The sequence below is a fragment of the Pipra filicauda genome, unplaced genomic scaffold (genome assembly GCF_003945595.2).
Source record: "Pipra filicauda isolate LSUMZ 115617 unplaced genomic scaffold, ASM394559v2 scaffold63_size3267554_pilon, whole genome shotgun sequence".
Classification (NCBI taxonomy): domain Eukaryota; kingdom Metazoa; phylum Chordata; class Aves; order Passeriformes; family Pipridae; genus Pipra; species Pipra filicauda.
Genome location: NW_024104798.1, coordinates 1090090 through 1110077, shown reverse-complemented (window position 1 = coordinate 1110077; position 19988 = coordinate 1090090). Strand labels below are relative to the sequence as shown.

Sequence of the window (19988 nt, the reverse complement as noted above, 5' to 3'; positions counted from 1 at the left end):
AGAAGGATAACATTAAGATTACTAAAATCCGACAGGGATTATAAACGTGTTTTTTTCCCCCTAAATTAACAAAAACCTCAGAGTGCTTGTCAGGGAGGATAAGCAAATCCTGACTTCCAGCATTCTCCAGTGGTGCAGCAGGAGCCTGTGGATACTCCCTCATGCAGTTGTGAAAGGAGCGTGTGTCCTCTTCATTCAACATGTAGCTGGACTGAGGGCAGCAACTAACATGGCTTGGGAAGGGGGTGGTTATTCTTGCACTTGCAATTAATTATAGAACTGCTGAAGGAGACATAAACTGCCCCTTTGCCATTTGATGACAAGAGATTGGGATGAGATGTAAATCATCATATCATAGAATAAAGAAAGGGTTGGTTTGGAAAGGATCTTAAAGTTCAACTAGATCCTACCCCGTCCTATGGGCAGAGACACCATCCACTATCCCAGGTTTCTCCAAGCCCTGTCCAACCTGACTTTGAACACTTCCAGAGATGGGCCAGCCACAGCTTCTCTGGGCAACCTGTGCCAGGGCCTCATCACTCTCTGAGTAGAATTTCTTCCTAATATCTAGTCTTAACCTACCTCTGCCAGTTTAAAGTCATTGCCCCTTGTTCTGTCACTACATGCCTTGTAAATAGTCTCTCTTCATCTTCCTTGAAGGCTCTCTTCAGGTACTGGGAGGCTGCAGATATAAAGCATGTCCTCATTTCACTCACTCCACTCAGTTCTCTGCAGTTTTTCTGTCGTAGGGAATGAAATCCTGCCAGGGGCAATCTGCTCCACCCCAGTTACACTCACAGCCTATTGCCCTGTGTCTCTGACATCTGGTCTTGCAGATGCTTTCATAACCCAGCACGTGCTCTCACACTTGAGGAGTGGGTGAGTTTCTATGAACTATGTCTCTCTCTCTGGGGCCATGTCTCCCTGTGGTCCATGGTGGCACTGCTGCCATAAATGGGTTTTCTGGGGTCTCAGAGCAAGTTTAGTGCCATGGGCAGCATTGTGTTGGCCTCAGGGCAGGGTGATCTACATCCTGGAGATGTTTCTGCAGTCTTTGAAACAGTGATATATTGTAGTGTTGTGCCTGTTTCTTTTTACCTGAATAATCAGCTTTTGGCAGGGTCTGGCTCATGAAAAGGTACTGGCAGTTCTGCCATATGGTGCTGGTGGATTCAAGCATAGTTAGGTTTTGTTCCCCAAGAAACAGTGAGTTCAGGATGGTGCATCACCGCTCAAACTGTTGTGGCAGCCTGAAGGCAGGAGAAGGGTTAGGAGGTTTTGTTCCTGCCTGATTGCTACATGAACCTGCTTGAAGTCATTAGTTGAAGACTACCTTTGATTTTGTGCCATCATGGATCTGGCATAATAGTTTTTATCATGGAATGGTTTGGGTTGGAAGGGACCTTAAAGATCCTCTAGTTCCAAGCTCCTGCCATGGGCAGGGACACTTTCCACTAGAGCAGTGTTTGAGTGTTTGTCCCTTTGGCTGTACTAGGACAGGTGTAATTTTATTTTAGCATGAGCATCACAGGTTGCTCTATGGACTCTGTGCACAGCAGCCTCCGTGGCACAGACACATACAGGGACACTTGTGTATCCCATTGACACACAGGTAGTGGAGATCCTCCTTTTCACAAAGCTAAATCCAGTGTCTGCATCTCCTAGCTTAGAGGATCTGCCTGGTTTGGCAAGAGCAGTTTGGGAAGAGCTCTATTTTCTCCAAGGACAAAGCTACCTAGAGGAGTGGGTTTTGTTTGGTGTTTGATGTTTGTCTCAGAGCTTCAAAAGCAAAATTCATATTTTTAAAATGTTCTTATCCTTGATCAGCTGTGCTGATCCCCCAAAAAGGGAGAATGCATGTGACAAAAATCTATTAGAAGTACACTATTTTTTCCATTTGAAAAGGTTTCCACTATTGTTTTCATAGTAATTCAAAAACCTGTATTTTCTATTAAAAAAAAAGTGCGCTTGTTTTTTTGTACTCCAAATTCCTCTTCCGCTGATTTGAGCAGTCCCAAAATCATTATTCTTCCTTTTATTTTCCATTTCAGAAACCCCTGCTGGACACATTGCTGAGAACCTTCTCAAAGCCAAAGAAATAGCTCTCAACGACTCCCGTGTACCTGAGCAGCTCAGGAATTACATACAAAAAGCTCTTGATGTTGCTCTTGGACTAGACCCTTACCTGGATGCAATGGCAACTTCTAAGAGGTACCAACTCTCCTTTGTAACCTTGCACTTTTGTCTGAGAGTGTGTGCATCTGTTCTCAGATTTTCTGTCCAGAACATGCCATAAACATGGGAGGAAGAAGAATGAGAGTTCTAACTGCACCCAAATATATAGCAAAGCGTGCATGGATGTGTGTGTCTGTGTGCACCTACAGCCTAGAGGAGAGGAGGTGAGAATAAGAAGTCCTGACTCTAAATTTTGGGAGATATTCTCCCAGCTGACTGTTAACTATGGCAATGACTTTGTTTGACCATATCCTGGGGAACACCAGCACACCAGCTTCCTGCTGGAAGGCTGAAAGAGCGAGCCCCTCAATCAAATTGGTGCTGGGATAAATAAAGAATAATGAAAACCTGCACCTCTGGATCCGCCCTCTAATAACAGCCTTTATATGCAGCTTTTATCTCCAAGCACTCAACAAACATTAATTAATCTGCTAACTAAATTACTCTAGTAACTAAACTAATTAATTAAACTAATTTAAGGTATCATTAATTCAGAAGTCCAACTGATACCCTCATTATTCTTTTCTGAGCTACAGTATATTACCTAGCCATGTGGGGTCTGCTAAACAATTCCCATTTATCAGTGCACGTTTTGATATGTGGAAAAAGCCAGTTCTGTCTAAAATTGACAATGTGTAAACTGTTCCAGGCTGTGGATTATGGGAAAGCTGAGTGTTCGTTCTGTTGCTGAAATAATAGCTGATAGTTGTTTGACTTACACTTGCTGTAGGATAATAGCTATACATTATCTTATTAAAGTTGTTAAAGCATTTGTGAGGGGCAGAAAAGAGGTTATATGAAATGTTCTACTCTTTAAGTCTTGGATTATCTGAGTGTGGCTGACACGGGTTATGAATTCTTTCTCATTTTACTGAGGAGTAGGGAGGGGGAAGCTGGAGGAAAAAAAAAAAGCTGAAATGTCTCTAAATTCTGGCCTGCAGAATAATCACCATCCATTTCTGATGGTTGCTTTCTTTAAATAGGGTAATCAAACCTGTCTGGAGGCTATGGACTTCTTCCAGTCGTCTGTTGCCTTCCCTGTGTAATAGGTAGCATCTCACTTCATCCAGATACAATGTCAGAGGCCTGGCTTCTGTAAAATAGCATCTGGAGACACCCTGTTTTCTCAGTAGTTTGTGTGGAAAACCATGTTTTTCCCATCTTACAAAACAATTTAGATTTTACATCTTTTACCCTATTCTGCAATGAAACCTCTTTTTTTTGGCTGAAACAAAAATAATCATTGTAGAACTCAACAAAACCTGGCCAGGGTAACTAGGGTAATTCACTCCAAACCAGCAGACTGATAGAGACCTGTCTAGGACTGGTTGGAAATGGGAAGAATCTGAGGTTGAACAGTGGGGAATGCTTTCCTTTGGTCCCATAGCCCCTTCTTCCCAAGTGCCTATGGCTGGGGTGACTGCCAGCATTGAGATGGGCTTATTGCCAAGCCAGGTCCTCTTAGGACTGGAATTTAGGATATTTGTAATGCTTCTGGGCTAATTTTCATGGCCATGCACAGCTAGAGCTTTTCCAGACATTCTCTTTTAGTTGCTGCTTTTTATGTAGGACTCTCAGATTTCAGTTGTTACCGTAATGTTGAAATTTGTTTCTTTTTCCAGAAAAACTTCACCTGATCACGTCCCAGGGGACGCTGAAGGAGCTGGAAGCGGAGTTAGGCTGCAGGAAGCACGTACCTCTGACTCACTGAATGGCAAGTTGGTCAACTGAGAGGATAAAATTGCACCAGATTGGTGTAAAGGTTATCACTGACATTGAAGCTATAATTCTTTACTTTGTCTAGAGTGAGGAGAGGTTGAATGCCATGCAAATGCTCAGAAAATATGGGAAATTGCTAAAAAATAAAGATATGAACCTCCTGTAGGCTTTGATCTTCCTTTGGCATGAGTTTTCCCTGTCTCATTCCTCCTTGCCCTTGTACTCACGCACACGTGTCCACGCACACGCTTGTGAGTGCTTTAATTCACAGTGCCAGCCCCATCTCTTAGTGAGCAGCAAAAAGATCGTTACTCTTGTTGGAAGGGAAAGGAAGGGAAAAACCATTTTGGTTGGGTTTGGAGGTGTCTGTTAGGAGTTTATGTGCTTTTTGTGGTGAAGGTGGCCTGTGGCCAAGCACTTGTACCTTTACAAGTAGCAATACCCAGGCTTGTATCCCCATATAAAGCCTATTACACTGAATCTCTTCCCAGATTCATTCTTCCCAGATGTTCCTATCTTTGGACTAATATATCATCCCAGTGAAGTACTCTTATAATGTATTACACTAATACATTGTTCGAAGGACACCACTGATGATAAATTTCTTAAATGATGGTGCTGTCTGGGGATAATGACTCTAAGAGCAAATGCAAGGTAATGTAGTGATTTTTTTTTTTTTTAACTGGATTCCAGAAAGAATATGGAGCCATCTCAAAGCCATTTTCATATGGGGGGAATGTTAAAATATGCAATATTTCAAGCACTATTTAACAAGCACTTGAACAATAGCAGCATTAATGATAAAGGTTCTACATTTAAAACCAGTCCCTTTATTCTGTTGTCTTTTAGCTGCATTTTAGATGAAATTTTGTCAGATTCTGTTGTTAAACCCTTACTTGGGAGTGTTTTAAGATTAGGGTTGGTTTTTTTTTCATTTTTAATGATCACTTAAAAGGCACATCTAATTTTCACTGCTAACAGGGTACCCTCTTTCCTATGGTTTTACTTTTAATTTTTCTTTCTTGTCTTTCCACAGGCCAAATTTTTAGGATGTTTGTTCATATGATCAGAGCCAGGAAGATTTTATTAATTGGCAAGCTTAAAGGTTACAGTATCCTTGCTATTGCAGAGGAATTGCCAGACGATGGCAAAATTTTTGCATGTGCAGAAGCGCCTTATCTGGGAGTGAACAGCCAGGAAGCATTTGATTATTCTTCAGATGGCAAAAAGATAAGCATGCGAGTGGGACCAGTGGCAGACACCTTGGAGGTAAAGTCAGTTTGGAAGGGGAGTTTGGGAGCTCCTGCGCAGGGCACGTTAAATCATTTCGGGTAGGTTCTATTTCCTGCATGCAAAAAACTGGATGGTGGCCCTGGTTTGCTTGCAACTATGTGAACACGTGGTTGCACTGAGGTTATTTCTTATTCACAGTGTATGATGGAACAGCTCTATCATACAGGATAGCTGTTTTTTTTCTTTTTAACTAAAATCCTGCAGCTTTTTGATCAGAGGAATCACAAGCTCTCAATGTAGGTCGATAGGCTTGAATGGCAGTTTTACTTCATGTCGGTTGTTTCGGATCTCTAATTCCAAATGTAACAAACAGGAAGAGTGTGTCTGTACCCTGCTGAGCCAGCTCTTGAGAAAGACAGCTTGCTCCCAATGTTCACAAGAATCAGGAAAGTCTTGGAGAAGTTTCTAATTCAGCCACAACTTCTCATTATTTTCCCCCACTGCAAGCTCTGTGGGAAATTAAACCCCAATTTCTCGCTTCCAGAGCAATGTGATGAGCTTAACACAAAATAAGGCATTAGCTGTATTTGTTTCATTCTGACTAGTGACTTTGTCCCAAGAAAGAGAAAAGCTTATGATTGCCAGCAACTCACATTTAATTCCCATTTGATTCTATTTTCAATCTGGTTGTGTCAGTGTGAGCTTGATTGTAACTTTACTTGCATTAACAGGTACCATATTTATTTCTAAAATGAAATGGCCAGGAGCTTTCTGACCTTTGGCTTTCATGACCTCCAAGTTTGATAAGAAAGAAACAAAGAGCTTTGCCAAGTATATGAATAACGAAATGTTACAGATCACCTGCAATGTGCAGCATTTAAAATCCCAGCTCCCTGCAGTGAGTGTGAAATTAATTGAATTGCTGTTGCTCTCTAGTGCCCATTCTGTGCAACTGACTTACTGTGACTGAATTAAAATATCTAGAGGCAGGCAGAATACATGCTGTGTAGAGATTAAAGAAGGGAGCAAAGACATGAAAATTAAATCCTTAAAACAGAATGTTGCAATTGATTTTATATCCTCCAATTGCAACATGAAGGCACATCCTGACCCTGGTTCTGCAGGTGCTCAGGACTTCAAATACCTCTCAGAGCTCTTGGGAACAGAGATTCTTGTGTTTGGCAGGAGAGAGACCCAACATGGGGACACCTCTCTGTGCAGGATTTCTGCACTGGGCTCTGAACTTTTTTTGCTCAGTGTGGCAGATGTTTTGTCATCATTTGGTAGCAGGACAATGAGGATTGTCCTACAGGTCAAATCCACAATGGCTGTAAATGCTGAAGCAATGAATGTGGTACCCTCTCTGGTGCCTTGGCATTCTGGGCTTCTTGAGGTTTGCCTGGTTGGAGTTGGGAACACGCAGGAACACAGCCGGATGTGCAGAAGAAGCCCAGGCTGTGAACAGTGTGCTGCCTTTTCCCTCCCAGATGGCTGCTTTAGGTTAGAGATGCAGCAGGCTTCTTCTCCTGCCCCACGGACATGCTGAAAGGCAGGAGGACAAGGCAGTCATAGGCGGGAGGTGGGTGAGGGATGGCACCTCTCACAGCTCAGCTTCATGGAGGAGTTGGAGAACAACATTTCTCTCCCCCATGGTCTGCAGGGAGGCTGGTCTAGAGCAGAGCTGGCTAGTGTTTGTTGAAGAGCACCATGAGAGTCTGAAGAGCTGGAACAAGCTCTGGCAAGGATTGTCTTTGTTGCCTATGGTGTCTGCAGCCCGAGATTTCATTCTTGTCCCTTTGGAGAAATTTGAGAGCAGAGGTGGTCACCCACCACTTGCTCTTTGGAGGTGTCTGATGCAGTTTTCTTGCTGTGGTGATGATGGCTGAGTTTTGCTTCCAATCTGAGTGCAACAGGGCAGGATCTCTGCTTATCTGCTGCTCCTCAATTTTTCACGGTGTTAAGGCAGCACATCAGTCCATAACAGCACCTTGACCAGGCTCTCTGAAGATGAAGAACATCTCTCTTGATGCTCCTTTGTCTTATCCCACAGCAGTGGAGGAGTCAGCCAGTTCCCCTGCCTCCTGTCCCAAATCACAGCCAGCTGCAAAATATCTGAGATTTTGACCAGTCAAGGGATGCTAAGTATCAGACAGGAGCCACAGAGCTCAAGTAGACAGTGGGGTTCTTTTGGCACCTGAGAGCACAATGATTAAAACCCACCTTTCCCACATATGAGGGATAGACACTGCCGAGCTAAGTGAGGTCTCCACCAAAGCATGTGTCTCATACACGATGGCACAAGCCTCTGTGCCCGATGGCCTCAATAATTTCTACGTAATATTTTGAAATGTGGACTGAGGGGAAATTTTCCTTGGGTTCAGTCTCAGGTACTGGTGCTCTTAGTGGGAATTAGCTACCCTTTCAGTGTGTGCTGGGCCAGCATTTAAAAACATTTCCCAACAAGGTCCTTAAGTCTAAACTCTGTTGTGCTATGCCTGGATAATCTGCCTTGCCATGCATCCGCAGCCAGCAAGAGCCTGATCCTGCACAAAGAACTTCCTTCAATCCCCAGTGGATTTTCCTTGAACAATGGCCGCAGGATTGAGTCCGGACAGAATGCAAACTACCAGGAAATTATTCCCATCCATGATTTTGATCCTTCCATTTTAAATTGAAAATGTACCACAAAAAATAACACCGTGTTTGCAGCCGATTCTGCTGATTGCAGGGCGTTGTGTAAGCATGTCGGGGTTTGCTTTCTTCTTTTTTCCCTCCTTTTAGCAGACAGAATAGGTGAAGAGGTTGAGCTGCAGATCTCATTTCTCCTGTTTTGCTGCTTGTGAAGTCTGCCAACAGAATCCACCTTGACAAAGTCAAGGACTCTGCGTTTAATGTTGAACTGAGTGAATAAATTATGCATGAAATTGTGTCGGAGTCTCTAGTGTGCTCTAGAATTGCTCCTTTTGATATGAAAGGTTAATTCAGAAAGGAGTCCAAAATAGCTGGAAATTGTGGGGATAAGTGGATAGTATTCACTGTTGTGAGCTGTTATTACTAGAAATTGCATTCCCTCTCTGGCTTCCCTAGAGATTTCGCCTTGCCGGTGAATATAAACTGTACTCAATAGAATAGCATTTAGGAGTAACAAGAGTGTATGTCCACATACAGTAAAATATTCTAATGGTGTTTTAAAAGGAAGCTGTACTTTTTCATGTATTCTGTGTGCCCTAAGGATGGATTGCTATTACATTTAGGTCAAGAACAAGACATAGGGAAGGTAATAAGTTTTGAGTACATCTTTATTACAAATATGCTGACTGTATGATCCATATCAAAGGAACTGGGCAGTCATTTTTTTCCTGATTGAGTTTGTATGTGCCTTATGTTGTCTCTGAGAAGGACTCCAATCAAGTTTTCTCTGAGCTTTGGCAGAAGATTCATTCATGTTTTTATTCAGGATGTCCTCTCCCTGGTCTTTTGCTGTATCCATCAGCAGTGCTGCTGTGCCCTTTTTCATGGTCTCTTTTGGTGTATCTCCTCTATGGAATGCAGTGTTACTCTTTTTTTAATCCAAAAGGAAGTTAATGACTCACTGTAATCAAAAGCATTAATTTTAGCCAAGTTTGCTCTGAATTAAAACTCTTATTGCCATCTGTTACCATCTACGATGACTCTATAGCAAGGAGCAGGGATTGCACTGTAAACACTCAGGAAATTAGTTTCAGCAGGATATTTTGCAGGCAGATTATTTCCTTCTGGATCTCATCTTTCCTCGCAGTTGGAGTCATCTGGGTTCTGCCTCTCTCCAAGCAAAGGACAATGGAATCTCCAGCTTGCTGTGAGGTCCCAGGCAGGGCCTGGCCCAGACTGTGCTGGGAGGGCAAGGGTTGTCAATCCATCATCTTAAACCCCCTCATCCATATGGGACAGCAGGGAGTTGTCCTTTTCATCACTGCACCCATCTTTCCAGTGCCTGGCTCTGCAGTCAGAGCTACCAGTAGAGCAGTTTTTTACCTTTCTGGCTGTCTGGGTTCAGCAGCAGGTGCTGCCAGTGAGGAAACCTTCTCCAGTGTGGGGCCCTGGCCACAGTTACCACCTGTCTGAGTGATCCCTGCTCTGCTAGTCAAGGAGCTCCAGGAAACAGAGGACTTTCCCCTTCCTGTGGCTGTTTCCCTCCCGCTCTAGAGGCAAAGCTGGTTCAAGGACTTTCATGGATTCCTCTTAGAGTCCTGAAACTGTTTCCAGCTAAATATGGAAAACTCAGCAGCAATTTTGAAACTGTGGAAACAAGAAGCTCAAGTGATGGCAGGTCCCAGCACAAACTCAGGCAGTTCCTTACAGGTGTCAGATACTGGGTATTTAGAAGAAATGAAAGGTGCCCAAGTGACCCTCGTGGCTGGTCATTCAGGACTTGATGAACTGGCAGAAGAGAAATGCCTTAGAAACCGTGGCCTTGCACACCCAGGCAGGGCAAGGACAAGGCAGGCATGTGCTGGATACATATCCAACCCAGGCACCCTCGGGGGATGGAAGCTGTGGAGTTAAAAGGTGGTTTATCTGTATCAGAAGACAGATAAGAAGGAGATAAGCTGTCAGCAGGTAGGCAGTATGGAAGGAGGGTTGATACGAGAAGTCCAGCTAATATCCAAAATGCTACACAACTCCATATGGACCTAATGAAGCCAATGCATAAAAGTGAGATTCTTTTTCATTAGGGAGCCATACCACGGAGCAGTAGTAACATATGTTCAGCAATGGTCACATCTGCTTCTGAATGTCTGCCCCCCACCTCCTCCACCCAGGAAGGTTACAAGTCAGAAAGTAGTGATAAGTCACAATAATTACTCGAGTTTGGCTTTGGCTCTTCTCCCTGGGGAATGAGACCTCTAATCTCTCTTCCTAATGGGCTCCTTGACCCAGCTTTCATCTTCTGACCCTTCCTGAAGCATCTACATTGGACAGACTGACTGAGGTGCAACCTGATAGAAGATGGTCTTCCACAGTAGCAAAAATGTTCCTGCTGCTTTCCCCCAATATGGCTTAAGAGGGAACCAGGGCAAAATTTTCTTACTGGTAGTGAAATGAAAAGATGAATCCCAGGAAACCAGATGTCCCAGTTTCTGCTACATTTATTATGAACCAGCATATATTTGGCCTTAAGGTCTTCTTTTATTATAGTATAGCATCAAAAGGTGTCCTAAATGTGGACTCATGAATGCTTTTGGCAGAGTTTCTCTGCTGTTAAGTATCTGCAGTTAAATGTGACTATCCAAGCTTAATTCCCTCACCACTAACCAGCTCACAATGACACCAGTTTGCACAATAAAGGAACTCAGAGCTTCGAAGATCCACTTCCTGCTATTTTCTTGTCTGAACCACACACTCCCCACCCAAGAAAGGCTCCTGAAATCTGTGTTTGGGAACCATCAACCTCACTCCCCAAAACAAACCAGTCTTCAAATTCTGTTGCCATTTGTTATTGATGCTTCTGCTGGTACCTCTGAGGGGATCACTCACCACTCGTTGTGCACAATGTCTCCAAACACAAAAGGGAAATCTGGATGCAAAAAGTACCGTTAAAAGTTGTGATAGAAACAGTGAGTTCTGGAAAACATAATTGTTTCTCTTTTCACTTGAAATGCCAAGACTTGAAAGCATTTCTGCTTGCTGAGATAGGTGGATGAGCTGTTGTTTCATTGCAACGCACACAGATGCAGTTAAATAGTCCCAGATGGAATCTGAAATATTCCATAGCAGCTTCTTGGGCAGCAAGTGCATTAACTGCCACAGGAGAAGGCTGTAAAGGCTCCCATCTGGTCATCCATCAACACTTTTATACATTATCATCAGCAGCCTGCTTGGAGGGAAGGTGTGCCACATTTCTGAAAATCCAATTAGATGATAGCAGTCAGTTCTCTTTTATCCTCTCTGTTGCTGAGCCATCCAAAGCATTTTTTTAGATTAAAGAAACATCATTTTCCTTCATAGGGTCTCTGCTGCTTTATCTCTATTGTGACCTGTTCTTTTATGTGCTTTATAATTCTATTATTAATTAGGATTTCAACCCTTTTCCTGCTACTGAAGTGGGACTCACTAGTTTGCAATTCCCAGATCTGCCTTATGCCTCTTTTTTCACTGGAGTGATATAATTGCCACTCTTCAATTTGTTGATAGTTACTCATTTGAGAAGAGATAAGTTACTGTGGCCCATCAGTGGCAGGGTTTGATGCCAGTTCTCTCCCTTACCCTGCTGGATCAACTTGCTTTGACTTGAGGTATGCAGATGTTTCTGTTGTGACTCTCAACACCTCAAGCTGGGATGAGACATCCTCTTTTATATCCTGATTTTCTTTGAGAAGTTCAGGGATTTGTTGCTGTGGAATTGTTTGCAAAGCATGGGAAAACTCCCAAGATCTCCAGAAGTAATTCTAGCAGTGTTACTTTAAAAGAAAAAATTTCCCTCTGGTTTGGGCTTTATATAAAGGATATTTTAATGGCAAGACTTTAACTTTCGGGTAAATAATTAGTGTTTTCTCCAACATAATTTTTTTTCCAGGCATTACATGCTGAGGATGAGCACTTTGATATAGTCTTTATTGATGCTGATCAAAGGAATGCTGTTCACTACTACAGCTTTGTCATGGATAACCACTTGCTGAGAATGGATGCAGTGATCTGTGTAGAGAATACACTCATGAAAGGACAAGTCTACCTGGAGAATGTATCAGATGAAAATGTACTAGCTGTCAGAAAATTAAATTCAGTGATTAATTCAGATCCTCGTGTTGAGCAGGTTAGTGCAATGCCATTGGTTAAGGTGCCCGTGGTGCTGTATCTATGGATTTTGCAAAGCACTCTTCAAAATGTTTCTTTTGTTGGTGCCATTATCCAGAGGACCTAAAATGAACTCAGATTTTATTGTCATTCACCTCACTTGAGCTCTAGGTATGAGTTTCTATATTCAGGGACAGTCCCTACTCTGTCTACATCTTACAGAGTGTTAAAGGCAAGATAAAAGGGGAGCACTTAAGAGTGAATAATCAGCTCTACAGCACAACCAAGGAACCGCCGCTCTGCTTTAAAGGCTCTGGGGGCTGTAGGGCACCACCAGCACAACAGGAGTCAACAAAGTCCTACTCCAGCAGGAAAGAAAAAAAAAAGAAGTAATAGGATGCACAAACAATATACCGTGGTTTCAGAGGCACTATTAAACACATATCCTTCAGGGCTTTAAAAGCAGGTGCAAGTGGTGCTACCCCGGTACAGCAGCCACCAGCTCACCCTCATTCCATGGCTGCACTGGGATGGCTGGATCTCTGTCTGCCCTCCTGCACTGTAAGGTTGGGCTCGTGGTGGGACAGGGCAGGTCTGCCACCTCCCACACTCGCCCCTGCCACAGCTCTCCATGGCACAGAGGTGTGCAGCTCGTGCCCAAAGTGTTTTGGTGTCTCATAGGCTAAAGGTCTTTCTCTACCTGCAGGTCAGACACCTCTAAAGGTACCTCCTGTGGTTCTGTATTTATTCTATCATTGACACAACTAATAGACAGTGTTCCAGAAGCATCAGCTTTTGTTTGTAGATGAGGGAAAGATTAATCAGAGTTTTCCATGTCCTGAATCTCCCTGTTAGCCACTGAATGCATGTAAATAGCACGTGGATTCCATATCTGATTTTCTAACACTGTGATAGTGGTGTTGAATTTGCAAAACTGAGTGCAGGTTTCCTCATGATGATGCACGTCCTGCACCCTCATCTGTGGGTGAAGGACAGATGTTCTATCAAATGCTGAAGAACACCGAAGCATTGCTCTTGTGGTTTACTGTAATACTGGACTGTCCTCATGACAACCTTATCCAGGCAGTGGAAATCCAGCAACCTCAGCAGCTGGTACTGATTTAGCAACTAAAGAACTAAAATTGTGATTTCTTTTTCCTGTCATTTGTGGAGGCAATGAGTTTGAAAGAGGCACGTGAGCAAATAGAAATGCCTGACATATTTGTGTTGGAAGGAAGTTCACGTAAGAATAGGAATAGGAGAAGAGCTATTATGACCTGAGGACTATCCTTCACATCAGTGGAATCTGAGTGACAGAAAGCCAAGTACAAAGCAGTTGAGAATTGTGTGTGCATTATTTTGCAGGTAATTTTACCTGTGCAGAGTGGACTGAGCATTATTCGAAGGATCCCTGTACCTCCAGATGCAGTGATTGAATCCAAGGTGGGCATTTCCTCTCTGTGAGTACTTCTGGGAAACTTTTGACTCTGCTGAGGACAGGGACAATATAATTTTCAGGGATTTGTTGGCAAGAACCCAAACACATAGTGCTGTTCATCATGGACTTACCAGCTTAGGGCTTGGCATTTTTTAGCCTCACTTGTCCAGGTTACACTAAATGCTGATTCCTTGCAAAGTCTTTTGGATCAGCTGGTCCTGTGATGAATCTCCAAAGTGGCTGGCACGCTGCTCACTGGGTGTCTGTGCCTGTTGCTCTCCCATCCTTCCCATGCAGGGGAGTGTGGGCAGATGGAGCTGGGGCCCAGCTGTAATGAACCCTAATATTTCTGAAGTAGCTCTTTTTTCACCCAAAGGCAGCACATGATGCCCTCTTATGCTCTCTGAGCTGAATATTTTCATGGCCTTAGATTTTGCTTGTCCTATGGAAAAAACAGGGATTTTATCTTTCTCCATTTTATGTAGTGGGCATCATCCAACTGTAATGAAATTCCCATCTGGAATCATAATGGCCTAGCTCAGTAAATGCAGACTCAAACATCCTGATTGTTTTGCAGTTTCTGAGTGCTCCCAAAGTTACACCCACTGGTAATTCCTGGCATTTCAAACTCAGTATTTTAAACATCTTGTATTTTCCATTTTGATTCCAGTTAGGGGGAAATGATGTATGGCAGCTGATCAGATGACAGCTTGGTTTAAGTTATTGGCTGATAATCTTTATTTGTGCACCAGCCTTGTGAAGATATTTTGATTGCACTCTGCTTGAGCAAAATCCTGACTTTGGAATCTTGCTCTGTGTCTTCCTGGAGCCAGCTGAGCCTGAGGCAGAACTGGGCCCTGGGGGGAAAACAGCTGGAAGACTTAATCAGTCAACTTCTAAGCAATGTACCTGATCCATCTCCCTGGGAAGCCAGGCTGGGAAATGCCATACCCTACCGTCATGTAAGTGGAGTGGTCAGAACATCTCCTCAAAGCACAGCCCTTCTGCTCCATTGTCTGGCATTTAATGCTCCTTTTGAGACTAATATTGTCTTGAATTAGTCATATGTTTTGTATTAGTTAATGGACAAGAAGACATGGATCCCTGTTCACGCTCCTGCCTTGTTCTCACAGGCGAAGTCCTTCACAGCTCTCACTTAGTGAGCTCTGCCCCTTGTTGTGCAATGTATCTATGCTTTGTTTCAGAAAGAAGTGGTGAGGGATGACGTCTTCTGGGGCCATAACAGGCGGCGCATCCTGGACCGGCTGCGTTTGGATGGCAAGGTGGCCTATGTCACTGGCGGGGGGCAGGGCATTGGCAGAGCCTTTGCTCATGCCCTGGGGGAAGCTGGTGCCAAAGTGGCCGTTGTGGATCTGGTCCTTGCCAAGGCAGAGGCGGTGGTGTGTGAGCTCAGCCTCAAAGGTAAGCGTGGGACTGACCTGTCGTGAGCACTTTAACGAGCAGCTTTCCTTCTTCAAACCTGACCTGTTCTCTGCAGTGGAATTACCTTCCATCCAGCTCTGATGGGGAATAGGTTAGAGCCGAAAATGTTCATGCCATGGTCATGAAGCTTCTCCTGCCCTGGCGGTGTCATCGCAGCAGTCATCAGTATGACACCGTCTGCAAGAGTTATTTATTAATATCAACTTAACTAGAGGCAAAGTGACCCAAATAAAATTCCTTGCCAAGGGTGCCCAAAGGAAACACAGCAGTGAGCCATGACTGACAGGGACAGAGAAGGGTCACCCCTTGCGGGTGAGATCTGTATAACCAGCATTGAACAAATAGAGATGGTGTTTCTCAGAGTAAATCATGCAGCACCTCAGGCTTCACTAAGGACGAATGACAGACATGGGCTACAAACTCACATACCCCTTCCCTGGCACCTCTTCCATACCTAATGTCTGGACCACGAGCCAAAACACCAAAACAAGGTAGATGTGTTGTCAGTCTGAATCTCTCATTGAACCCTCAAATTGAAGCAAAGTAATTTTTGAAACCCTCTTTCAAACATACTTGCAAGGTCAGATATAGGAACAAAATATTAATAGATGTAATAACTAAAATCCCCAAGAAGAGGTAGCATCCTCTACAAGCCACTTCTGTTGTAAAAACAGAAAATGTAACTTAAAATTGAATTTCCCCCTATAATCGTGATAAACTGCAATTATAAAGGGGAAAAAGAAAACTGGAAATATAATTTTAATGATAAAAGAAAGGAAGTATTACTCATTTTATAATTTCTTTTGTGAGGTTATACCTGAGCCTTCTTCAAAGTTCAGTACTTCGTTGTCTCTAAATGTAGAGCTTTACCCAGGAAATTTTCATATTCCCATTTTGGATAAAGTCAGCAGTATTCATTTCCATTCTGACTTCCAAAAGGGATTGGGCCATTAGAAACCATATTCTCCAGCAAAACCAGCCCCTGCAGATGCATTTGTATCACCCAGTCTCAGGAAGGGCGAGGAATGGTACATTTCTGGTTTTGATACCGTCCTGAGCCTCCCCAGAGAACTTCTAAAACAAAATGTCCCTGTCTGCACGATCCCAGCTCTGGTAAGCAGGAGACACTTTACGCTGAGCATCAGTGCAATGGTTAAAGCTCTGATCTCAAATAATGAGCTAGAATAGAAAGTGTTCAGTTCCTATTACAAATTCTTGAGTCATCCAGTCCCTCCCCTCCTGAAGCTTGTCATTCCCTTATGCACCAAAGCCATATGGCCTTGGCATAAAGTAGCTTTGCCCTACACGTTAACTTGCCTTTTCCCCGTGAGATCCTGCATATCAAGCAGAGCTATTCAGATAGAAATGGGCTACTTGACAGAGCCATGAGACTTTGGATGCCAACAGCCTATTGGAAAACTAACTTAACTTATCTCCAGGGCATTTTTCAGTAGGAGTTTGATCATCCATCCTTCAATGGCTGCCCTACATCTCTGCTCCTTCAACTGTGGGTTGCAAGCCCAGAGGAGGTGGGGGGTGTTCCAAAATGCAGTCGGAGAGGTCATGAGGCATAGCAAATATTATTGCAGTCTAAAGTAAAGAAAATCTCGCTTCTCACTCTTTACACATCTTTATCCTTTGAGGTCAAATACTATCTATCAACTTGACCAGTGCAGCTGGTCAGGGCACATCTATTCCATCTCATGACGGTTTTTGAGGTTTCAAATTTATTGTTGTTCCCTGTTGGAACAAAACCCAAACTTTGTAAGGCTTTTGTGAAAGGGAATTATAACCAAATGCCCGTTTTTGGAAAGGATCTGAAAAGGTCAGGTTTTCAATCTCTTTCTCTCCAGAGGTAACTAGAGAGTCTAGCCTGGACCTCAGAAGCTTTCCCTTTAAAACTTTTGTTGAAATCGATATATTTCCATGAAACATTTTGGCTTCAAAGAAGTAACATGCTCTGTTGGAAATAAATTTTGACAAAAAGGTTCAGCTAGCTTTACTCTGAAAATATTCACATGAGTAAATTGAAGAAATCATAATATTAATACATATTTTCCCCGCTATAATAAGGACAAAGGAGCTGTGACTTTTTTTTTTTTTCCCTTCTAGGGTTGTAGAAATCTCTAAATCAAAGTTGGAAATGCAGTGCCCCAAGTCATTCCCATACTGATACTTTTTCAAAACATTTTGCTTAAATTGCTTAGAGCTGTTCTGCTTCTTATACCAAGGAGTCCTTTACTGCCTTTTGGGATGGTGCCATCATTTCATGATGAGTTTTAAACTTCAGAATCTCTGTGATCTCAGTTTTAGCTTTGTTAGACAGCTCGGGTGTATGTCCCTTGGCTACAGGGGTCTTTGTTTAGAGATCCTGTGTGAATACCTTTTTCAACAGTTGCTAATGGAATCTGACAGAAGAACCAAAAATGATGAAACATAACCAAAAAATCCTAAGGGTTATCTTCCACAACACACACCTCTGTCTTCAGGGGGAATCGCTGCCTCTACCCTAAGGGAAGAATTAGTCTGATGGGATTTTTAAAATGTGCATTTTCACTGTAAACTATGCAAATGCCTTGTGCAATGTCACTCCTGATCTTCCTGTCTATATGCAACGTGTTGCTTCCATTTACACCAAGAGACCAGAGATGAGTTCTGTGGCAGGGGGACGTGTACATGTCCCCTGCAGAAGGGCACCTTGGTGGATTTGGCATATTGGTGTCTCTCCACCACAGAGCAACTGCGCTCCACTCCTGCCCCTCTCATCACAAAACTGCCTCCACAAGCATCACAAAACTAGACTGAGGACCGTGGAGAGGCACTGGCTCTGTCATGCATGCAGCAACACAGTCGTATGTTCTGTTTCTTATCTCTGGCTGTGTCTATAGAGTTGAAGCTATTTTTCCACAGTTTATTTATTATTTTTAATAGGTTGTTTGGGGAGACAGTGGAGAGACAGAAAATGGTTTTTTTCCCTCTCTCTCTGAGTGCAGGGACATCAGCTGAATTAATTAAGGTCAAATGTGGGACTCAGGTTTGGAGTGAGTGTGTCTTCACTGCTTCTTTGCCAGACACTCACGCGTGGCACCTTTTGTCTTGTTTTTATGAACTATCTTATAAGATGAAGCCATAAATGGGGTGAGAGTTGGAGGGCAGGTGAAGAGTCTCTCTGTTACCATTAGTAACACGCTTGCACCCGTTTTGTCTGTAAATTGAGAAAGAAAGATTGCAGCAACTCCCTGTGCGTTACACGTCTAGATAACAATTAGGAGGAGCAACGGGGGCTGTCTGGCTATTCTTATTCTTTCAGAGTATTTAGCATAAAACCTGCGATAAAATAAGAGGTCTTGTTTTGTGGCAGAACATGCATTCATTTTTTAGTTGGCTGTATTATTTCTCTGCCATGGAAATCAAGAGGGCTGTGTCATCACTGAAGGGGACAGGAGCTCCCATGGCCTGGTTTGGGGAGCACCCCAGAGCAGCATCACCTCAGGAACTGCACTCTGGCAGGCTCCTGAAGGCATTGGAGGTGAGGAGGAGCTTTTCCATCCAAAAGTCTCTTTCCTGACATTTTCTTCAAACACCACTGGGCAATTACTGCTTTGCCTTGCTTTCGTGGAACCCTCCCTCTCAAGCTTCATTTTGGGGAGTCTTCTATTCTCCTAGAATAGGCTTAAGACTTCTTTTAAATGCTTTATCAGAATGATCTGGAAGAGGAACGAATGGGGAACAATTTTTCCATTTATATAGAAATAAAAAATCTTACTTTAACAGCTGTAACTTCTTATCTGTACACTCTTTGATTGCAGATTACTGATCCACGGTCCAACCCCAGTGGCTGCCTCCCTCCTCCTGAGTTAAGACCCATTTCACCACAGCCCTTACTGGTGTAGCCTTGTTTGGCTTTCTGGATGGGTATAATCCCATTCGCATCAGATGCCTCAGCAGGCTGCTTATGTTGTTTAATAACAAGGGTATATAAAGCTGATTTTTATAATAGATTAAATGAAGTTATTTATGGATCAACACTGGTGCAAAAGTCAACAGCTGGATTTTTCGAGGAAAAAATCACTATGGCATGTTTCAAATCTGGTAAATCTCTTAACTTCTGACTGTTTGCACTATTCTGGCAGTGTGATTTGCAATAAATACGGCCAGGAAATGTGACTACCATACCTATGCACCTGAAGGTATTCCCAGTTAGCTCTCCCACCTAAAACTGGTTTGGTTTTGTCTGAGGCTTCCAGCTGTCTGGATGCTGTAGTTCATCCAGAGAGCACTTTTGGGACAAATTAATTTGATTTCTGGAGCATCTCAGGGGGATATGGCATAAAAAAAGCATCTGTAGAGCTGCTGATGGATGGGAAAGCTGCAGTTGAGGGTTTGGACAGAAGATGGTGCAGTGTTCCAAGCTTCATCCTGCTGGAGTGGCAGCCTTCGCTCCCACACCTGGGCTTTAGGTTGGTCTCCAACAGGCAAACCTTGCACCAGTCAGCAACTTTATAATAACAGCATTGCAGTAACAAACTCACGCTTTGCTACAATTTGTGCAGCAGTGAATGAAGGTGGACTATGTATGCAATACATTTGTATATAAAAAAATACATCTCTCTATAAAATATCTCTATATATGCATTGATAAATAGTCACAAAATAGATTTTTTTTTCTTTCCCTGAGAATCCCTGTACTGACTCCGTTGCTCTGATGTTAACACAGGGATTAAAAGCCTTGCCCTGGCAGTGGATGTAAGCAAGCCCAAGGATGTGCAAAGGATGGTGGATGCAATCGTGGCTCGCTGGGGCACGGTTCACATCGCGTGCAACAACGCAGGAATCAATCTGAACTCTGCGAGTGAAGAGACTTCCCTAGAGGAATGGGACAAAACCTTTAATGTTAATTTGCGAGGATTATTTTTGTGCTGTCAAGTAAGTGTGAAATGCTGCACTGTTTGGTTTTGCAAATGGGTAATAATTTTTTAAGTGCTTACTTGATCAAGACTTAATAACACTTTATTACTAATTATCCTAATAAAATTGGTCCTAGTTTGGCTGGAGTTAAGGAGAGACTTGCAGATTTCAATTACAGATTTTGGTCAATATTTCCAAAAGCAGCTGGTACTTACTGGCTGCCCAAACCCCCAGGCAT

At 43.1% G+C, this 19988-nt stretch overlaps 1 protein-coding gene across 1 annotated transcript in view; it reads left to right on the top strand.

The window, feature by feature from the left end:
* The first annotated feature begins 2146 nt into the window (after positions 1–2146).
* Positions 2147–19988, top strand: part of LOC113988914 (2,4-dienoyl-CoA reductase, mitochondrial-like) — a 30125-nt gene continuing 12283 nt past the window's right edge. Inside the window, exons 1-8 of the mRNA XM_039388365.1 lie at positions 2147–2211; positions 3858–3949; positions 4991–5223; positions 11744–11980; positions 13327–13404; positions 14233–14361; positions 14605–14821; positions 19560–19768. Of these exons, the coding sequence (XP_039244299.1) occupies positions 2195–2211; positions 3858–3949; positions 4991–5223; positions 11744–11980; positions 13327–13404; positions 14233–14361; positions 14605–14821; positions 19560–19768 (1212 nt within the window). The 5' untranslated portion in view covers positions 2147–2194. The remainder of the gene's footprint in view (positions 2212–3857; positions 3950–4990; positions 5224–11743; positions 11981–13326; positions 13405–14232; positions 14362–14604; positions 14822–19559; positions 19769–19988) is intronic.